We start from the raw sequence: 21,513 nt of genomic DNA, 5'->3' as shown, positions 1-21,513 counted from the left end.
CCACTTCAGCCCTGATGCCTTTGAGTCTTTTAGTAGACCACAGCTACTGAAAGAGCTTGCAAACGGCTGAGACAAGAAACGCTATGCCATCTGTTAGGATGTAAACATGCCGACACTAATCATGACGCGCGGCCACTAGAGGAATTTCTCAGTGCGGATTTCCCTCGAGATCCGGGGTGTTTACACTCCTTGTGGGGAAAAATCGATGGTACAGCGTTTGGTTTAAACCTACACTTATATCCATCACCCCTGTAAGCTCTTTCATTAGCTGTGGTCATGATCGTATCAGTATTTTATTTTCCAAGTTGTCTATTCCGAGTTGTGTTGTGGTAAAAAAAGCAACAGGTAGCGCTAGTAGCTCACCGAGTGCAACCATTTTACGCCATCAGAATAATGGCGCCCCCCATAGTCCAAAATATGTATAAAACGATGTGATTTTTTAAAATAACATAAATCTTTAATGGGTTTTCTGCAACATATTTCAGTAAGAGACATCATTTACTTTACATTAAAAGTCTGAGTTTTGCAGTGAACCACGGTTTGTCGTTGTTGTAAGTTAGATGAGTCCTGGTAGGAATGCACATATCCTCACAGAAACTGATATAAGATTTTACAGTCTCTGTGAGCTCGTCCAGATCGGTGGCAGCAGCCTCAAAAACAGTCCAATCAGTGAGAGAGAAACAGGTTTGTAAAACCCGCTCTGTCTCATTAGTCCATCTTTTCACAGTCCTTAATACAGGTTTAGCTGATTTCAGTTTCTGCCTGTAGGTCGGTATAAGATAAACCAGGCAGTGATCAGAGAGTCCTAAAGCTGCTCGTGGGACAGAGTGATATGTATCCTTTATTAAAGTCCCAGAGAATGATTAAAACAGAGTCTGGTTGTTGCTCAGTCTCTGTGATCAGATCAGCAAGTTTCTGTAAAGTTGAGCTCACGTGCGCTTGTGGAGGAATGTAAATACTCACGAGAATGAACGAGCAAAGCTCCCGTGGCGAGTACAAAGGCTTACAGTTAATGAAGAGCGTTTCTAGATCGGAACAGCACATCTTCTTTAACAGGTTACATCTGTACACCACCTTTCATTGATGTAAAAGCATGTCCCGCCACCGCTCGATTTCCCCGTTGATTCTGCGTTGCGGTCTGCTCTGAACAGCTGAAAGCCCAGCAGATGTAACATGCTGTCTGGTATGGCGTCATTCAGTCAGGTTTCCGTGAAACACAGAGCAGCAGAGTTTGAAAATTCCTTATTTGTCCGGGAAAGCAGAAGGAAATGTCCGTTTTGTTGGGTAGAGAGTAGAGACTTGCTAGATGGATGCTAGGCGATGCCGTTCTTAATCCGTGCTGTCTGAGCTTCACGAGGGCGCCGGATCGCTTCCCCAGTCTGCACGTCCTGAAGCGTCTGAACAGCACCGCTGCTCCGCCAACTACTATGTCCAGCAAAACATCTGAATAATTGAAATCCGGGAAAAGATTTTGTGGTGTGTTCTGCCGAATGTTCAGCAGTTCATCCCTGGTAAGACTGATCGTGTTTGAGAAACAAAAAACAGGAAAAACTAACAAAAACAGTACAAACACTGGAGAGCTAAGCACTGTAGCTGCCATGTGCGGTGCCATCTTAGATCTAATTTTTTAATGTTTTTTTTTTTTTTAATAATGCATTGCTTCCAACCCCCCCTGGACCCCCAGCAGTGCACAGTCTCTGAATGAATGAATCAGGTGTGTGAGATGAAGTGACCAGCAACTCTCTCAAGTCCATCCTTAGGAAACGGCACCTTTTAGAGCGTGATGCAAAGAAATGCATTTGTTTTTCATCAGATTATTAATTTGCATGTCCCCATTCATCATATAAAAATGCTTAGTGCATTTGAGAAAATACTTAAGTACACCTCAATCATTCTGAACATAACGACCGCACAAAACATGTTTTTAAAGAGATATATTGGTTTTAAGTGTTTTCCTCCTGTTATAATGCAGTGCTGAAGGTTTAATAATGATATATGAATAAGCACAGCACATGTTTAAGACTGTGATTGAGAGCCGCCCCTTGAGAAGCCATATTTGTTGACTTAATCATGAACTGTCATCATTGGGGCCCCAGCCCTGATTTCTCAAGTTCAACAGAAACTTTGTCAAATGAAATGACTGAAAAAGACACCATTTCCTACTGGATAAGTCCTTTCTTAAAGAAATATCCAATCTGAAGAGTTAAACAAACAAATAAACAATTAATAATCTATTCATACAGTAACTGAAGGACAGTTGAATACATTACAGTAGAAACATGAGACTGTTTTTCTCTTACCTGTTAATAAAAAAACACTCCATGATTCCCAAATGGTGCTTTTTGCTGCAGAATAAGCTGGACAGAAAGCTTCTAAATGAAGGGCGATCCCTCTGGAGCTGCGGGCGTCTGATCAGAGAAGCTCTATGAACTAATGAGGACTGCGTGAGATCTACTGACGAACTCTAAGCCGCAGACATGGCCGCCTCAGCTCTGGCCTCCTCCGTCTCTGCCTCTTTGAAGAAGACCTCCGCCATCAAGAAGGTCCAGAAGATGATGGACATGAATACGTTGATGACGACCATGAAGATCAAGAGCGGATGCAGCATGCTGGCGTCGGTGGAGGAGCTTTCTCTGAACAGAAGCGTGAGCTGAGGGTCCGTCTCTCCAGACGCAGATAATCCGGCTAATAATGAGAGAGACACGTGTGACGGGGAACACAGACAGCTTCAGCGGTCATCAACACATCATCATTATATTACCACACACTCTCATCTACAGGTCCTGAACTAAAGACCACCCTTGACCCTAATACACCCATCTTCCCTTATATTACTTCAAAACAACAGGGGATATAATCCTGAGTATAATCCTGTGCCAGATTTCACCGCTTATTCCTAATCTGAAGCCTCACAGAGACAGATGGCATGTTATGATGAGCAGCGTTATCATTCATCCAGAAATGATCATTCTGTCATCGTTTACTCGAACCCGTGTGACGTGAGGAAGACGAATGAAGATATTCTGAAGAATGATTGACCCCATTGAGTTTTATTGTATTGACAAAATCAGGAAACATGTTACTGTACAAATATCACACAGAACATGACTGTTATAACCCTGGCTCTGGGGAAGCAACATCAAGCACACAAAACAGGGTTACCAATAAAAATGAAGTTTATTAAGAAACAAAAAGGGGAAAAAGAAGGGACTGTGATTGCGACTGCAGGATCAGGATCAGGGCTAACCCTAACCCTCTCTTCAGGTGTCAGCAATTAACTAGCTGCTCACAGGCGACTGGAATGAATCACAAAGTAGAACTAGTAATACAGAGAACTAGGAAAAAACAAACGACAGGACATAACAATGACCGTAAAGAGAGACATTACTGTTCACATTTAATGATTTAAAGAAGGTTAGTGAATGATTATTAAAACACATGCATACAGCATATAAAGCAGTTAAAACAGTAGAATGAGGTTCACAGTCTTTCACACTAGCGGATCACATCCGTATCTTCAGCATCTCTTCTCTTCATGATGTTTGAATCAGCTGCTGATGGATGAAGTCTGCTCGGTAACTAGTAAGATCACTAACTAACTCAGCGGTTCCTGACCGAGTTGCAGGTTTCTGTCTCTGTGTGGGACGCACTTGATCCAGGTCTTGGAGTCTGTGCTGATGAGCGGATGACGTGTGTTTGAGAGCTGGACTGCAGTAACTAACCCACACTACTGACCGTCTTCATCAGCACACTTCTCTCCGAGTCTTTCTCTCGCTGTGATGCTCTGCATCTAATAATGACTGAAGCCAGCGGATGAGCTGCTGTTTCTGATCTGAGATCCAGTTCTCAAAAACACACAGCAACAAACATTCCTTCACTGCAAAAGATGATTTTCTAACTTAGTATTTTTGTCTTGTTTTCTAGTATATCTAAAAATTCTTGAATCAAGATGCATTTACTTGACAGGAAAAATGACTTAAGATTTTAAGCCTCGTTTTCTCAAAAAAACAAGCTCTATTTTGCATATGAACAGCTCTTAATCGAGTCCAGTTTATATGCAGCCGGCTGATTTGTATTCACGGTATTCAGCTGCAACTAAATGTTTTGCAAAAAGAGACACAGAATAAATATGTTTGATATCTAAATGTTTTTTTTACCACATTGGAATTGAAACTGGGTATCGACGTGGGATTTCAAACGATACCCAACCCTAATGTTGATTTAAGAATGTTTAGATATTTATGCCAGAAAACAAGACACAATACTAAGTGAGCAGATCGTTTTGTGCAGCGTTCCCCTCGACTGACCGTCTGGTCCGGTCTCAGCATCCCAGCGTCCTCTGCTGGTTCTCCTGCTGCAGGAAGTACTCGCAGAACAGCGCTCGCACTTCCTCTCCGTGGCGGTCGTCAGCGGCGGGCGACACCTCGTCTGCGGGCTGCGGACTCTCCTCGTGCCTCACCGCCTCCTCCCAGCGCTCGTCGAACTCGTCCCCGTGCACCTCGCAGACGTTGTGCAGCACGCAGCAGGCCAGGATCATGGTGGGCACCACGTCCATGCGGCAGTCGTTCCTCTTCAGCAGACACTGCCAGCGCGCTCGGAGCCGCAGGAACGCCTCGTCCACCACGCCGCGCGCGCGCTCCAGCCGCCGGTTAAACGCTCGCTGAGCCTCCGACAGCGCGCCGGACTCCGGGAAGCTCTTCAGCAGCCAGCTCTTCAGCGGGTATCCGGCGTCGCCCAGCATCAGGAAGCCCAGCGGCCGGCCCATGAAGCGGCGCTCCGGCTCGCCCTGCAGCAGAAAGCCCTCGCAGCCGCGGGCCCAGAGCGTGGAGTTCTGCAGCAGCTCGGCGTGCTCGGTGCTGCCCGGGAACCCAGCGCACACGTCCCAGAACTGCCCGAGCCCGTTCACCGCACCCTGCGTGACCACCGACAGCCAGCCGCGGCTGTTCCAGTAGCTGTGAGTGTTGCTGGACGGGGCGATGATGGGCACGTGCAGGCTGGCCACCGCTCCCACGCAGTGAGGGAAGCCCCAGCGCGAGGCGAAGAGTCGCGCCGCGTCCTCCAGCTCCTGCTCGCTCGGGGAGCGCAGGTACAGCGGCCGCAGCAGCAGCACGATGGCGTGACACACGTCTCGAACACACTTACAGACGGTGGAGCGGCCCACGCCGAACAGAGCGCTGATGGTGCGGTACTCTACATTAGAGGCCAGCCGCCACAGAGCCACGGCCACACGCTTCTCCAGCGGCAGCGCCGGACGCAGACGAGTGTCCTGACGGCTCAGACGCGGCTTCAGCTTCCCACACAGCAGGAAGAAAGTCTCTTTGGTCATGCGGAACTTCTCCAGCCAATCGGAGGGCTGGAACTCCCTCATGACCACGCGCTCCCACCAATCGGTGCTCTCGATGCTGCTCCAGACCCGCGTGGGGCGTGCCGGCGGGCCACCGATTGGACGAGACGCCTGAGCGATCATCATCTGAGAGACAAACACAGTTCTGTTAGCGAGGGTAGAGAACGGCTCGTATTCAGATGATATGTGACCACAAAACAAAGAAATTACAATTTATACATCATCTGATAAATAAGCTTTCCATTGATGTCAATATTTGACGATACAACTATTTGAAAATCTGGAATCTGAGGGTGTGAAAAAATCTAAATATTGAGAAAATCGCCTTTAAAGTTGTTCAAATGAAGTTCTTAGCAATGCATATTACTAATCAAAAATGAAGTTTTGATATATTTACGGTAGAAAATTTACAAAATATCTTCATGGAACATGATCTTAATATCCAAATGATTTTTGGCATAAAAGAAAAATGTATAATTTTGACTCTAGCTATTGGCTATTGCTACAAATATACCTGTGCTGCTTATGACTGCTTTTGTGCTCCAGGGACACATATGAAGTATTAAAAGTTCATAGAACTTTTGCAGGTATGAACTATATATTTATACTACGGGGCCGTTGAATGCTTGAATCTGATTGGCTGCCGAACGTTCTGAGGTGTGCAATTATTTTCAGGGAAACGCACGGCGAACGTAGTTCCAGGCAGCTCTTGACCGCATTACATGACCATATCACTTCACCAAATGATGATTTCTGTTATTTCAAAGGTCTTACAACAGCAAAATAACCAAAACCCAGAACGACACTGGCCAAATAAATAAATATAGTAAACAATATGATAAAAACAACAGATCATGTCCATGTTTTTGCCACAAAATTGCGCTTTATTATGTACGGAAAGCACATACTCTCTCTCCCTCACAGACCGCACACAGTTACAGTTTGCACACACTAGCATACACCGCGCTAATGTTGTTAGCGCTACTCTGACCATTTTATCAGTAAACAACTTAAAAACTACATGACTTCTCACAAGCGAGGTAACAACAACGGCGCTGTTCGTAAACAAAAGGAACTAAGTTTCACTATAACTAGAGACATTGCTGCCGAACACTATTGAGAGACGCACAGAGGTAATCTCTCTCTCTCTCTCTCTCTCTCTCTGTCATAACTAACTTATTAACTGTATTAACTACATTAATCTGTTATCAACGGCTCAAGCCTCCGTTACTAGGTTTAAAATTACATTTAGGAATTAGCAACGGAGGCGCTGGATGAGATGCGAAAGAAATAATCCTACTCACAATAGCGATTTAAGTAGAAATACCGGACGAATGCCTTGAAATATATCATCTGATGGATGTCTTGAGGTGTGGCAACCGCAGTATAAGCGGAATAATTGACGACGGGCCGTTGAGTTATTAGAAAAATAATGCACACCCGAGGTGTAACGGTGTATAACTCCGCTTCGCGTCGTGACCGCATCACCACCGCGGGTGTGCATTATTTTCTAATAATCCAACGGCCCGTCGTCAATTATTCCTTACATTATATATATATATATATATATATATATATACACACACAGTGGGGCAAAAAAGTATTTAGTCAGCCACCAATTGTGCAAGTTCTCCCACTTAAAAAGATGAGAAAGGCCTGTAATTTTCATCATAGGTATACCTCAACTATGAGAGACACAATGAGGAAAAAATCCAGAAAATCACATTGTAGGATTTTTAAAGAATTAATTGGTAAATTCCTCGGTAAAATAAGTATTTGGTCAGCTACAAACAAGCAAGATTTCTGGCTCTCACAGACCTGTAACTTCTTCTTTAAGAGGCTCCTCTGTCCTCCACTCGTTACCTGTATTAATGGCATCTGTTTGAACTCGTTATCAGTATAAAAGACACCTGTCCACAACCTCAAACAGTCCAACTCCAAACTCCACCATGGCTAAGACCAAAGAGCTGTCAAAGGACACCAGAAACAAAATTGTAGACCTGCACCAGGCTGGGAAGACTGAATCTGCAATAGGTAAGCAGCTTGGTGTGAAGAAATCAACTGTGGGAGCAATTATTAGAAAATGGAAGACATACAAGACCACTGATAATCTCCTCGATCTGGGGCTCCACGCAAGATCTCACCCGTGGGGTCAAAATGATCACAAGAACTGTGAGCAAAATCCCAGAACCACACGGGGACCTAGTGAATGACCTGCAGAGAGCTGGGACCAAAGTAACAAAGACTACCATCAGTAACACACTGCGCCGCCAGGGACTCAAATCCTGCAGTGCCAGACGTGTCCCCCTGCTTAAGCAGTACATGTCCGGCCCGTTTGAAGTTTACTAGAGAGCATCTGGATGATCCAGAAGAGGATTGGGAGAATGTCAGATGGTCAGATGAAACCAAAATAGAACTTTCTGGTAAAAACTCAACTTGTCGTGTTTGGAGGAGAAAGAATGCTGAGTTGCATCCAAAGAACACCATACCTACTGTGAAGCATGGGGGTGGAAACATCATGCTTTGGGGCTGTTTTTCTGCAAAGGGACCAGGACGACTGATCCGTGTAAAGAAAGAATGAATGGGGCCATGTATCGTGAGATTTTGAGTGAAAACCTCCTTCCATCAGCAAGGGCACTGAAGATGAAACGTGGCTGGGTCTTTCAGCATGACAATGATCCCAAACACACTGCCCGGCAACGAAGGAGTGGCTTCAGAAGAAGCATTTCAAGGTCCTGGAGTGGCCGAGCCAGTCTCCAGATCTCAACCCGCTGTTGCCCAGCGACAGCCCCAAAACATTACTGCTCTAGAGGAGATCTGCATGGAGGAATGGGCCAAAACACCAGCAACAGTGTGTGAAAACCTTGTGAAGACTTACAGAAAACGTTTGACCTCTGTCATTGCCAACAAAGGGTATATAACAAAGTATTGAGATGAAATTTTGTTATTGACCAAATACTTATTTTCCACCATAATTTGCAAATAAATTCTTTAAAAATCCTACAATGTGATTTTCTGGATTTTTTTTTCTCATTTTGTCTCTCATAGTTGAGGTATACCTATGATGAACATTACAGGCCTCTCTCATCTTTTTAAGTGGGAGAACTTGCACAATTGGTGGCTGACTAAATACTTTTTTGCCCCACTGTATATATATATATATATATATATATACACGTACATATGCACACACACACACACATATACAGTGCCCTCCAAAAGTATTGGAGCAGTGAAGACAAAATTGCTCTGTTGGCTGTGGAGTCAAGACATTTACAAATATGATGAAAAGATGAATATGAGACAAAACTACAGAATGTCACATTTTATTATTAGCCGTTTCGACACATACATGTTTGACCAGCTCAGAAGCTCAGCACTTCTAGAGTTCATCCCTCGATCTGATGTGAGCAGAAGTATTGGATCAGCTGTGTTAGGCCCTGCCATTGTAAAAAGTTTAAATTTAACTTAACATAACGTAACATAACATATCATAAAACATAAAATTGTGTGACCCTTTTTGAAAAGTTTTCTTTAAACACAAGCTTAACGTCAGTAGATAGGAGGTAGTTCTGATAAAGTGCAAACAAAACATCCAACAGCAGGGCCGCGGCGGGATCCATTTTCAGCCCGGAGTGTAATGCTCAAGACCAGCCCACTACTTTTTATATCCACGTCAATGTAATAAATAAAATAATGAAATTATATGAAACATTTCTGCTACAAAACATACAACTGTAACATTCATAACAAAAAAGAGAGAGGAAGAGAGAGAGAGAGAGAGAGAGAGAGAGAGAGAGAGAGAGAGAGAGAGAGAGAGAGAGAGAGAGAGAGAGAGAGAGAGAGAGAGAGAGAGAGAGAGAGAGAGAGAGAGAGAGAGAGAGAGAGAGAGAGAGAGAGAGAGAGAGAGGAAGAGAGAGAGAGAGAGAGAGAGAGAGAGAGAGAGAGAGAGAGAGAGAGAGAGAGAGAGAGAGAGAGAGAGAGAGAGAGAGAGAGAGAGAGAGAGAGAGAGAGAGAGAGAGAGAGAGAGAGAGAGAGAGAGAGAGAGAGAGAGAGAGAGAGAGAGAGAGAGAGAGAGAGAGAGAGAGAGAGAGAGAGAGGAAGAGAGAGAGGATCAAAACACTTTTTATTTTATCACAAATTACCTCTCATACAAAATCACAACAATAGTAATTCTCATAAAATAATCAAACATTCAAAAACAACTGACCCTCAAAAACCACACATAAGATGTCTCTAAAACACCAGATATCGCAAAAAAACACTTCATTATTAACAAGTTTATAATAGGCAAATTCAATTTTGATTCTTCCACCAACTAATTTTCTAAACATCATGTCCACATCAATAGTCCCAAGTTGTTTTCCTTTATTCTTTCTCGTTTTCCATATTGCTAATTTAGCTGTTCCCAACAAATAATTTAATAAACATGTCATCCTTCTCATTGAATACCTATACTTAACACCCCCAATAAATATTTTATCTGAAAACTCCTCATCAAATTTTTTAAACAAATCCTTAAGAAAATTAAAAAGATCTTGTAATCTTCCACATTTTAAAAACAAATGTTCTAAATCTTCTTGTTTTCCACAAAATCTACATTCACCACCCACTGCTGAGTTCAGGTGCGCCACATGTCTGTCTGTAGCTATTGCCCCGTGAATAAGCCTCCACTGTAGATCTGCTGTCCTCTTCTCTATGGGAGGCTTATACAGGGCTCTCCACCTGTCCCTCACGAGGAAATCTGATCCTAACAATCTTGGCCACTTTGAAGCTTTAATTTTCCTGAGAAAAATTTGATGAATGACTTTTACTGAAGAATCATAAATTGCTTTCTTTGATGTTAATTCAAAATAGTCCAGCTGAGGTGTATCAAAAGACAGAATTGAGTCCATGTTTACTTCCACACTCTCCTCCAGCATAACTGGAGACACTTTAATTTTTGGAAATTCCTTTTCTGTATCTCTTAAGTCCATTGACTGACCTTTTTTGATGTACTCTCTGTGGCCACTTGGTAAGACATTCCAAATCTCCTCTATCAGTTTTGATACAAGACGTTCAGATTTCAATCCTGTCATTTCTTTAAGGATACCAACCGGCTTCCACCCATCATCATCCAAGAGGTGTCTCATTTTTACAACCCCATTCCGCTTCAAAACTGTAGATACGCTCACTGAAGACAAAAGCCTTGTTTGGATCATTGGATTAAAGAATAATGGTTCCTCCAAAACCCAGTGTCCTGTGTCATCACTACTCCGATCCACCTTAAAAACTGTTTTCCAGGACTGTAACACTGACTTATAGAAGGGAGTGATCTCTGACAAACTCACCTTCTCCAAGTCCATTATGAACAAATGTTTATCCAAACCAAGTCCACCTGCGTTCTTCAAAATCAGTCTTGCAGTATGAGCCCAAGCTAAGTCTTTGTGATATAAAAGTCTTTGTGCTGTTTGTATTCTGTAAGCTGTCAACCGACTTCTCACATCCACCAGCCTTTGACCACCTTCATGGACAGGTAAATAAAGTGCTGCAGCATGGATCCAGTGTGCCCCACTCCAAAAAAAATTCACGATTGTCCGTTGTATTTTACAAACCAACTCAACTGGAGGCTCCATAACAGTCATTTTATGCCACAGTGTCGAGGCTGCCAAGTTGTTAGTGACCAAGACTAGCCCTCTATCGACAATTGTGGTAATAGCCAGTTCCATTTAGACAATCGAGCTGACACCTTCTCCAGCAATCCCTCCCAGTTCCTTATCTGAAAATGTTCATTCCCTAAAAACACCTAATACTTTTAACCCTTCTCTGCCCCATTGTAAACCACATGGTAATTTTGGAGGTCCTACATCTTCCCACTTACCAATAATATATCCTCACTTTTTCCCCAATTCACTCTGGCTGAGGATGCCTTTTCATATTTTCCAATAATTCCCATTAAAACTTTCACATCATCTTGACTCTTTATAAACACAGTAACATCATCAGCATACGCTGACAAGGATACTTTAAATGTACTCTTTAAATCTGGAAGTAAAATTCCAGTTAGATCCTTCCTTAATCTGCACAAAAAGGTTCCATTACCAGACTATATAACTGTCCAGAAAGAGGACATCCTTGTCTGATACCCTGGACATCATTATAGGTGCACTCAAACCACCTCCAGCTTTGACCATAACAAATGCATTAGAATACAACAATTTTATACATGATATAAAATTCTCACCAAACCCAAATTGTTTTAATACACTGAAAAGATACTTATGATCAACTTGATCAAAAGCTTTTTCTTGATCAAGCGAAAGAACCCCTAAATTAAAATTATTACTTGATTAAAATCAATCATATCACGCAATAAAAATAAATTATCCATAATTGATCTACCTGGTATACAATAGGACTGGTCTCTATGAACTATTACATGTAAATATTTTTTAAGTCTATTTGCTAACACCTTAGAAATTATTTTATAATCTGAACATAACAACGACACTGGTCTCCAATTTTTTAATAATCCCAAGTCTCCTTTTTAGGAATTAAGGATAGAACTGCCCTACAACAACTTGTGGGTAATGTCTTTCTTTGATACAATCCATCAGTAGATCATTAAAATCCTGTCCAATTAATTCCCAAAAAGCCTGATAGAACTCCACAGGTATACCATCCACTCCAGGGGATCTTCCAGGAGATAATTGTCTCATTGCATCTGTGAGCTCTTGCAAAGTTATTTGTTCATCCAGTGATTTTTTTTGTTCATCTCTCAACTGAGGCAGATCACAAAGCAATTCAGCAATACTTCCAGAGTCACAATTCTGAGTACTATATAATTCAGAGTAAAATCCACTGTCATTTTCCTCATTTCCATAGGGTCAGAAGTTACAGTTCCATTCGGACATTTTATATGACACAACTGTTTTTGTTGAAAACTTCTTTTCCAAATTAAAAAGAAAGCACTAGGAGCATCCATATCTTTGACTGAACAAAATCTTGATCTTATAAGTGCTCCTTTTACCTTTTCTTGTAAAAAATATCCTAGTTCTTCTTTTTTCTTATTTAACTTTTCATTATTCACAGTCCCATTATTATTCAAAATGTCTTTTTCCAAAAATGCAATGTCTCTTTGTAAACTTTTAACTGTTGTTTTCATCAATGCAGTAGAATATGAAGTATAGTTTTGACAAAAAATCCTAATATTTGCTTTACCGACATCCCACCATTGACCAAGATTTTCAAAAGTGTCTTTCTGGAGTTTCCACTTATCCCAAAAAAATGTAAATTTTTCACAAAAACTAATGTCTTGTAACAATTTAACATTAAAATGCCAAAAATACAAAGGTTTAACCACTTTTTTAAAATTAAAATCAAAAGTAATCATATGGTGATCTGAAAACCCATTAGGCAAGATAGAAACATTCATAACCTTATTATTCCAAATCTTCCCCAAATAAAAACGGTCTAACCTTGCACCACTAACTTGATTATCTGATACCTTTAACCATGTATATTGTCTAACTCCAATGTTTCTATTTCTCCACAAATCTATTAAGTCAAACTCATTTATAATTTTTAACAACTGCATGCTTGATTGATTATGAGGCTCCTCTCCATTCCTATCAACAATAAAATTGGTTGTGCAATTCCAATCACCCCCAATTACCATGCAAACATTATCATCATCAAACTTCTGAATGACTGATCTCAATTCCATAAAAAAAACCACACGCTCATGTCCATTATTAGGAGCATATACATTGATTAAAACAAAAATTATTCCTTCACACTCTACTTTAGTTAAAAGTGCTCTTCCTTTTACAATTTCCTCCACTGTTAAAATGTTAACATTCAAATTTTTGGAAAAAAGAATAGCTACCCCAGCACTTATATTTGTACCATGGCTAAGAGCATACTTCCCTTCCCACCACATTCCCCACTGAATCTTATTATCATCACTTGTATGTGTTTCTTGCAAAAAAACTATATCAAATTGTTTAACAAACTCTGCAATCATGGCTAATTTATTCCTATCTCTACCCCCATTTATATTTAAGGAACCTAGTTTTAAGATGTCCATAAAAAGATAGAAAAAGAGAAAGATTGATAGAAACGAATACAAAAAATAAAATATCAGATTAACCCTGTGCATTTGAACATTTTATTTTTGCAAAGCTCTTTTCTCTTTCCGCAATTTGGCTAAAATCTTCCTCAATCTGAACCTCTTCTTCTTACATAAGGCTTCGTAGCTAACAACTTTCTGCATTGACACCACTGACCATATGAATTTGTCTATATCCGGAAAAAAATCCTTCACCTCAACAGTTTTTCCAAACGTCAAGTCCAAAAAATCGTTAATCTCTTGCACTGAGTATGTATCATCTATATTCTGTGACCCAAACTCAGACATGTCAGATACCTCAGACAATGTATCATCATCCTTCATTCCATATCCCTCACTCTTTCCAACATCATCTGATCTTTCAGTAGTTTCCCTACTAACCACTTCACAAGGAGCACCTTCACCCAATTTCTCTGCCACCATGACTGCACTACATTCCAAAACCTCATGTTCCTCTACCACATTCACCGTTGTATCTTCTTTGTTTTGATTTCTGTCTATGCTTTCACGTAATTCATCGTTCTGAGCAAGACTCTCCTCTTCAGGCTGAGACTGCATTATTATTTTATTTACCTTAGCTACAGAAACACCACTAGGCCCTGCGGCCTCCTCATTAGCCTGGGCTCTATGCGGGCATGCCAACTTTTGTGGCCAATATCTCCGCACTCAAAACACTTCAAGCTACCTGTATTAACATAGAGCATATATGGTTTCCTTCGTGTACTACTCTGAAAGACACATCTAATTCCGGCACATTCAAAAACATAAATACCTGTCTCCTAAAAGACATCACATGTTTCAATGCTTCATTTTTACATCCCAATGGGAGAGTTTTAATCGCACTAGCACATTTACCATACTGGGCTAATGCGCGTTCAATATCCTCATTTCCAATAAATGGTGGAACATTTGATATATAAACTTTTGTCGTAGGTGTAACAAGCGGTGAAACAACAACAAAATCGCCACTTACCACAATCCCGTTGCTTACCAAGCGGTTTACTAACTTATCCTCCTTAACAAAAATCACTACCGCTTTATTCATCCTGGACGCCGAAGAGATGTTGTCATAACCAACCTCTTCTCCGACCGCCAGTAGTACATCCTCCACCGATACACCCTGAGCAGGTACGCACCGGACTCCATGACGCCGCGAAACAGGTGGTTCTCCCCCCGTCAGAGGTGACGCCATTCCGACGCTACCGCGAACACCACCAACACGTGGCTTTCAAATCTAAATGCAGCTTTACAAAAATGTTATGTATCAAATTCCCTTTTAAATCAAAAATAGAAAAAGAAAAGGAAACTTTCAAACACCTCTCCGTGAGCACCCTCACCCACACCCAAACACTCCCGCATGCAGAGAGAGAGAGAGAGAGAGAGAGAGAGAGAGAGAGAGAGAGAGAGAGAGAGAGAGGAAGAGAGAGAGAGAGAGAGAGAGAGAGAGAGAGGAGAGAGAGAGAGAGAGAGTGATCTTTCAAATCATGATCTTTCAGAAAAAGCCTCGTCTTGCTGACAAAAAATATGAGTTCACAATCGGTGGAACAATTCTTAATCACGTCACCTGTTATAATTATTTGGGTCTGACGATCTCAGCCTCTGGACGGCTCAATACTGCAATCAAAGATCTGACGGATAAGGCACGCAGGGCTTTTTACAGTATAAGACGACCCCTGTTCAGATTCAACCCACCCATTAAACTGTGGCTGAAAATCTTCCATAGCATCATCAAACCCATTCTCCTCTATGGATGTGAAATCTGGGGCCCCAAATTTAAATTAAACTATGAATCATGGGACAAAAACCCTGTTGAAATTTTCCACCTTGAATTCTGCAAAAGCATCCTGGGAATTCACAGAAACGCCCCGAATCTCGGCTGCAGGGCAGAACTGGGCAGATTCCCTCTGCTCTCTGAGATCCAGAAGAGAGCAGCGAAGTTCTGGATCCATCTTTCAGACGCGCCGACAGATAGCTGCCACCACAGTGCTTTCACTTATCAGCAAAAACACCCAGAGACTGACCCCTTTCACTATTTAGTGGAAAAACATCAACTCAATTCCACAATTCAGTTAAAGAATTCAAAAATTAAAGAAACAGAAAAAATAACCCAGGAAGAATACATTCATGATTGGCAGCGAAAAGTAACTCAAGTAAAGAAATTAACTTACTTCCACAGAATAAAATCTGATTATAAATTAGCGCCATACCTGAGCAGTATTAAAGAGTATGGTCAGAGAAAGCTGCTGACGAAGTATCGTCTGAGTGACCACAGTCTGTGTGTGGAGACGTGTGTGTGTGTGTGTGTGTGTGTGAGAGAGAGAACACAGTCTGTGTGTGGAGACGTGTGTGTGTGTGTGTGTGTGTGAGAGAGAGAACACAGTCTGTGTGTGGAGACGTGTGTGTGTGTGTGTGGAGACGGGCCGACACAAGCAGAGCTGGAGAGCCAGAGAGCTGCGACTGTGTTCTCACTGCACTGAGAGTGTGTGTGTGTGTGTGTGTGTGAGAGAGAGAGACTGTGTTCTCACTGCACTGAGAGTGTGTGTGTGTGTGTGTGTGTGTGTGTGTGTGTGTGTGTGAGAGAGAGACTGTGTTCTCACTGCACTGAGAGAGTGTGTGTGTGTGTGTGTGTGTGTGAGAGAGAGACTGTGTTCTCACTGCACTGAGAGTGTGTGTGTGTGTGTGTGTGTGTGTGTGTGTGTGTGTGTGAGAGAGAGACTGTGTTCTCACTGCACTGAGAGAGTGTGTGTGTGTGTGTGTGTGTGTGTGTGTGTGTGTGTGTGTGTGTGTGTGAGAGAGACTGTGTTCTCACTGCACTGAGAGAGTGTGTGTGTGTGTGTGTGTGTGTGTGTGTGTGTGTGTGTGTGTGTGAGAGAGAGACTGCACTGAGGGACTCGTAGAGGACGAGCTGCACTTCCTCACGGAGTGCAGCAAATATAAACACATCAGAGATGCCTATTTCAAACAAATAGCTCTAGTTTCACCTGAATTTAACCATAAAAGCAACTTAGACAAACTCTGTTATATTCTGGGAGAAAAGGAGAAGTGTATCCACCTGGCAGCGCAGTATGTGTCCTCCTGCCATCAAATGAGGGACAAAGGCTGATCCCCCCTTTCCATTTATAACTGCTCTCTGTATTCATTTAATCATTTATTTATTTATTAATTATTCTTTTTTTTACCTACATGTATAATATGGACATATGTGTTTCCTCATGATTTTATTTATCTGTATAATATATGTATTGCTTTGGCAACATTGTGATGCTACACAGTCATGCCAATAAAGCTAATTTGAATTGAATTGAATTGAGAGAGAGAGAGAGAGAGAGAGAGAGAGAGAGAGAGAGAGAGAGAGAGAGAGAGAGAGGAAGAGAGAGAGGAAGAGAGAGAGAGAGAGCGAGAGAGAGAGAGCGAGAGAGAGAGAGATTTTAAGGATTTTCACTCCTGGAAATAGATGTGGTGGAACTAAAAGAATTAATAATGTCCCAGCTAAAAGACAACAACGACTTGGAGCAGCTCACAAAGGACATGATGAATTTAAAACAAGAGACTGAATACCTGCTGAGAAACAAAGAACAGATGTCAAAGGAACTTCAGCAAGCTAGAGAAGAGCTGAAGGAACTCAAATCAACTTTCAGAAGACAAGTAGCTGAAATTAAAACAGAAATGCATGAAGAACTGTTTGTGTTGAAATCAGAACTTCGAAAGAAAGATGAACTTATAAATGACATGAAGGAACAACTTCTTCATGTTTCAACTTCCAAAGGATCTCACGCTAAACACCTGACCTGTCTCTCCACTGACAATCACCAATCACCCGCAGTGGACGATCCTCGCTCTTCATCAGATCCACATCAGATCCACTGACCAACGTCCACAGCACTGCTCCAGATAACCTCACTCAAACAGAAGCTCTTATTCTCATCGACTCCAATGGAAAATACATAAATGACAAACTCTTGTTTCCAAAAATGAAAGCACAGAAAATGTGGTGCCCAAATACAAGCAGGGCTCTTCAGATCTTATCTGATAAAAAACTGAAAGAAACTTACAAGCACATCGTAGTCCACACAGGAACAAACGACTTACGAGCGGCGAAGGGTAACGTGGCTCCTATGCTCAGAGAGGTGGCCATCAGAGCCTCAGAACGCTTCCCAGAAGCTAAAATAACCTTGTCCACGTTACTGCCACGGAGTGATGTGCCTATTCACGTGATCCATGGAAACAATGTAGAACTTTCCAGAACCTGTGCATTCATTCCCAATGTTCACCTGGCTTACCATAAAGACATTCGGCCCCATCATATGTATGACTACATACACCTCAACAAGAAAGGAGTACAACAAATGTAAAGTCTTAGATTGCCAAGTCAATCTCCAGATTTAAATCCGACTGAACATGAATTTCAGCAGCTGAAGAGAGTAAAGGCAGAAACTCCCCAAAACAAGCAATAATTGGAATCGGCTGCATTAAAGGCTGGGAAAGTATCTGAAAGCATGAGAGCAAGAGTCTGGTGATGTCTATGGGTCACAGACTCACTGCTGTGATTGTGCGCAAGAGATCTGCAACTAAACAATAGCTTTTAATCTTTTATATCTGCCTTATGTTCAACTGTCCCAATACTTATGCTCACATCAACGAGTGGGATGAACTCTAAAAGTGCTGAGCTTCTGAGCTGGTCAAACATGTATGTGTCGAAACGGCTAATAATAAAATGTGACATTCTGTAGTTTTGTCTCATATTCATCTTTTCATCATATTTGCAAATGTCTTGACTCCACAGCCAACAGAACAATTTTGTCTTCACTGCTCCAATACTTTTGGAGGGCACTGTACACACTCTCAGAAATAAAGGTATAAAAGCTGTCACTGGGGCGGTACCTTTTCAAAAGGTACATGTTTGTATCTAAAGGGTCCATTTTGGTACCTTAAAGGTGCATATTAGTACTTAAAGTGTGCGTATTTGAACCTAATAGGTACAAAAGTGTACCTTTTGAAAAGGTACCACCCCAGTGACAGCTTTAAACAGTAACTCAAAATTTTTTGCTAAATCGCTAGCCCGACGTCCCGGGGCTATTGTGTCGGGCTCCCATAATATATCACCGCCTGCCCGACGGGCTCCTTAAATACAGATCTCCCGCGGGTCTTTAAAATCTCTTAAAGTGAGTTGTATCACACTTAAAGTTTTAGAAATGTCTTAATTATAATTTCAAGAGGTCTTACAGTTGGGGACGGAAAGACAAGAGTCGCGATACGGCAGGATTAAACTTCAAAAGGCAATGATGTCATTGAATAAATATGAGCGCGGCACGTTTCAAGTCAAAACGCGGCGCGGATGTCTTAATGTGAATGTCTCTGAAGGGCACCGACTGTCCTCAGAAATGTGTCGTTGGCATTTTAATTTCATCTAAACTATAATTCCTGATAAAGCAGCGTTTATGAGCGCGGAGCTGCTTCGTGTACAGCGTTTCCGGGGAAAAGCGCTCCTAAAGCGCCACCTCGTGGCAGAGAGTGAATCTGCATTTACAATAAGCCTTTCTTGCTGTTTATGCTCAGATCAATGCAGATATCAACTTTTTACGCAGCAAACACATAGAGCTGTAAATGAGAAAGAAGTTATGCCTTCTAAAAATCTAAACAATTAAGACAGTAATATTTGTACGTTTTAAATTAACATAATACCTTAAATTAACATGAAAACCTGTATCTGAACTGTAAATCATGTAATTTTATGGCTCAATACTGTATGTTACCACAGACATTGTCCAACCCGCTCATTCTGTGTTCATTTTACTCGTGCAGCTCTTAAAATGGGTCATAAATTGCCTTAAATTTATTTTTAAAATTTTGCGCAGACCCTGTAAATAGTGAAATAAGATTCCTTCCTTCATATTTGTTTATATTTGTGTATTGAAAATATTTTTGATTGACATTTAAACTCCTATCTGATTTTCTATATTTAAAAACAAAAACAAAAAAAGTCTTTTAATTTGGGCTACCAAAATCTGAAGAGTACCTGCCCGAAGGGCTACCAGGGATTTTGACATTTTGCGAGCCCTGATATCTATATATTCAGGGCTCGACATTAACGCTCGTCTGCTTGTCGGTGAATGTTTTGGACGGGCAAGTGAAAGAGGAATTTATTTGCCCAATCGGACAAGTCACTTGAAAAAGTCAATACCAAAAACAATAATAACTGCCTTTATCTGTGATATAGCCTTTGTTTGTTATAGGGGTGTGCGATTATATATCGTTTGCGATAATTTCGTAATTGTTGTTTTAACGAGTATATTGCAAGAATCAAACAAAGAGTGCACGCATAGTTACGTAAAGTCGTCTAGGTTAGACTAGCTCACGTGCGTTCTTTCACTGCATGATTCAGTATTACAATTACAATGCATGAAGAATGATCAGAAAATTCAAGACATGGGGGAGGACAATGTATGCATTTATATCATTTCATATAGTTAATATCACACGAAGATCGAACGCCGTTTTTTTTTTTTTTTTGCTTCAAAAATCATCATGATTACAAATGTGATAACAGTTCAATAAACAAGAAGTTAACATTAAGAGACTTACGTTTTAGACCCATATTGCCGCTTTGCGTCTCTGAGCAACATGAACGAATCAACAGTTTAAATGATTCGGTTCAGTCGCAGTGACTCACTTATTAACAGTGACTTGATGCCACCTGCTGGTGGTTTTAATTTCACATTTACAGTATTTTAAAAAAATTATAATAATTAATTTCAAATATCAGTATTCAACGTTTTATGTATCAAAACATTATTTATTCATTTGTAACTGCAGGTTAAAGCTAATAAGTAAATATTAGCATTTTATTTTTAAGTTTACTATAAAATAATTGTATTTGTATTTAATTCTAACTTTTTATTTTAAAATATAATAGTATTATCTTCATTATTTTGTTCATTATTTCATTTAAAAAGAAAGATCTAAATAAACTAAATGTGTTTTGTATAACTACAATAAATAATTATATTTATAACTCAATTTAACTACATTTTTTCTCTCCGGGCAAGTAACTTTTATACTCGTACAAGTAAATGACAAATTTACCACATGAGAACGCTTCATGTCAAGCCCTGTATATATATATATATATATAATAAATCCAAATTAGAACTTGCTAGTGTAGTTAAACCATGGTAACCACGAACAATTGTGGTTATACAAATGGTAATCAATATACAAAATAAAGAAAAAATATACTAATCAAGTCCAGCCAAAATTTATTTCTATAGCACATTTAAAAGAGTTACTATATTACACATTTACTATAATAAAACCATGGTAACTTTTGTTAAGCATTGTTTCTGTGTTTGTCAAACTGAGGAAGATGTGTGTTTTCTCACCATGATCATCCTCTTGTGTCTCTGCTGGAAATACTGTCTGTGCGCGACGCGACGCTGAACCTCGCGTCTGCGCTGCGCGTCTGCGCTGGTGACGTCACGCCGTCGCTTCATCAGCACGTAACTGAGCGTGAACATCAGCGAGCGCAGCGTCTCGTCGTCTGCCATGATTCCGCCTTTGTTCTCGGCCCGGGGTCCAAACGCCGCTGCAGAAGCGCGATATCTTCCACGACGCGCCGCGATCGCTCTGGTTATTCCGCGCACGTTATGTTATTTCATCATCATTAGCGCTGGCTCTGCTAACGCGCTCCTCACGCTTCTGCTTCTGCTTCTTCTTCTGCGTCTCTGCTCGTGTGACGTCACGCCGCAGCGCCGCCTGCTGGCCTGACGTCATCACATCAGAACGTTTATCTGCACGCAATATTTTAAAGATGACAAACACTTTTATTAATAGAATTATCTTTATTTTATCTTTACATAATTGTAAACAAACAATTTTATGATGCTATTTAGTCAAATCAGATTCTTTGAATTGAAAAGCAAGACTTGATTTGACCGGAATTGTTTTTGTCATTTATATTATATTTTGTTTGTTTGTTTCTCCTCTGACTTTTTCTTCTCTTTCTTTTTATGTCGGATTATTTAGTTTTATATTGTGTTTTGTTCCTTGAATTAAATAAAAA

At 41.0% G+C, this 21,513-nt stretch overlaps 1 protein-coding gene across 1 annotated transcript; it reads right to left on the bottom strand.

Annotated features, from left to right (window-relative positions):
• Nucleotides 1-2,728: 2,728 nt before the first annotated feature.
• On the bottom strand, nucleotides 2,729-21,093 carry LOC131554056 (uncharacterized). Its single transcript, XM_058799107.1, has 2 exons — nucleotides 20,834-21,093; nucleotides 2,729-5,470 (listed from the first exon to the last, which is right to left on the bottom strand). Exons 1-2 carry the CDS (start codon nucleotides 20,996-20,998, stop codon nucleotides 4,322-4,324), a joined length of 1,314 nt encoding a protein of 437 aa, XP_058655090.1. The 5' UTR covers nucleotides 20,999-21,093; the 3' UTR covers nucleotides 2,729-4,321.
• Nucleotides 21,094-21,513: the final 420 nt, after the last annotated feature.

Source organism: Onychostoma macrolepis, chromosome 02 (genome assembly GCF_012432095.1).
Source record: "Onychostoma macrolepis isolate SWU-2019 chromosome 02, ASM1243209v1, whole genome shotgun sequence".
NCBI classification, from domain to species: Eukaryota; Metazoa; Chordata; class Actinopteri; order Cypriniformes; family Cyprinidae; genus Onychostoma; species Onychostoma macrolepis.
This window is presented reverse-complemented; position numbering and strand designations above follow the sequence as displayed.